The following is a 1,423-nucleotide window of genomic DNA, read 5'->3' on the forward strand; positions in this document are numbered from 1 at the left end:
AGATAAGCTCTGAAAATGTGGCTGTTGATGGGAAAATAACATCTGATTCAGCTCAGTGACAGTGACTGTCAAAACAGCTTCTTTAGAGCCTCTTTTAACCCGTAGAGAGGTTATAGATACATATTCAGTGATGAATGCATGCAGTTAGTGGCTCTCTGGATAGTTTCCTATTTTCCCTTCACTTGTAAAATCTTTTACAGCAAAGGTTGAGTGCTGGCTAAAAGAAAAACCAGAGCCATACTCATTATTAGTTGATTATGCTCTAAATTACTAAGGTGTATTGGTGTATTGGTGTATTGTGGTGTGTATATTTTATTGTATTCCATATCTGGAGTTTATTGGGGTATTATGATCCTGAAAGCTGTATCTTTTAATTACACTCTACATGTAAAAGCCCAAATAGGGACAAGAGTTGAAAGTTAATGCTCTGTATTGGAACCTTCAATTCCATCGTCTCTATCAAATAATAACAATCAGATCTGGAGACATTTTAGACAACAAAATTAACTTGACGTACATTTGAAATCAGGGATAAAAGAGTGAGAGCACACATAAGATAAGCTGAGGAGAAGCACATGATGGTGTGAAATTCACTGACTTGTGCAGGTCTTCTTGTCTTTGTTGAGTTTGAATCCTTTGTTGCAGTCGCAGGTGAAGACCCCGGGAGCACTGATGCAGATTTGTTCGCAGTCATGCTTTCCTTCGGCACACAGGTCAATGGCTAAATAACACAGACACACACACACAGTTATTTGGAACATTGTGTGTGATTGTTTGGGTTGTGTTTCTGCGTGTATGTGCTTCTAGGTGTCTTCATGCATTAGTGCAAGTGAAGCCAGAGGATCAAAAAACACTTGAATTAATTAGAAAGCACAAGAAGAAATATTTTACTGACCCAGTGGAGAAAGTTACGAGCTGCAGTTACAGTAAAGATATATCTCTTTTAAATAATCTGTTCATTATGTTTTAGATCGAATTAAGTCTAAAGTAATGTTTTTAAACTCCTTATTTACTCTGACCAACAGTCCAAAGACAGTCCAAAGAAGAATGAAGTCCAGAAGGATTTCCTTTACAATGACATGAAACAGAAAAAGTCTTTATGTTTAAGAAGCTGGAAGCAGCAACTGCTAACTGATTAGCAAAATGAATGAATGAATGAAAAATACTTCTTCCAAAGAACAGGCTGCAGGATAGTTGCACCAGGAGCAATTTACTTTCACTGTAAACGTGTGTTTGTTGGAGTGTGTGCAGCTGTGTATGTGTGTATTTGTGCGAGGGCCTGACTAACGTGTGCAGGTCTTCTTGTCCTCATTGAGTGTGTATCCTTCGTTGCAGTCGCAGGTGAAGACGCCGGGAGCGCTGACGCAGATTTGTTCACAGTCATGTTTCCCCTCAGCGCACAGGTCAATGGCTAAATAACACA

At 39.0% G+C, this 1,423-nt stretch overlaps 1 protein-coding gene across 1 annotated transcript in view; it reads right to left on the minus strand.

Moving 5' to 3' along the window:
* Positions 1–1,423, minus strand: part of matn4 (matrilin 4) — a gene marked incomplete at its 5' end in the record, with an annotated part of 26,089 nt that overhangs the window by 6,420 nt on the left and 18,246 nt on the right. The window contains 2 exon segments of the mRNA XM_035662170.1: positions 599–721; positions 1,289–1,391. Of these exon segments, the coding sequence (XP_035518063.1) occupies positions 599–721; positions 1,289–1,391 (226 nt within the window).

Source organism: Morone saxatilis, unplaced genomic scaffold, assembly GCF_004916995.1.
Source record: "Morone saxatilis isolate NCDOM2014 unplaced genomic scaffold, NCSU_SB_2.0 Contig18, whole genome shotgun sequence".
NCBI lineage: Eukaryota > Metazoa > Chordata > Actinopteri > Moronidae > Morone > Morone saxatilis.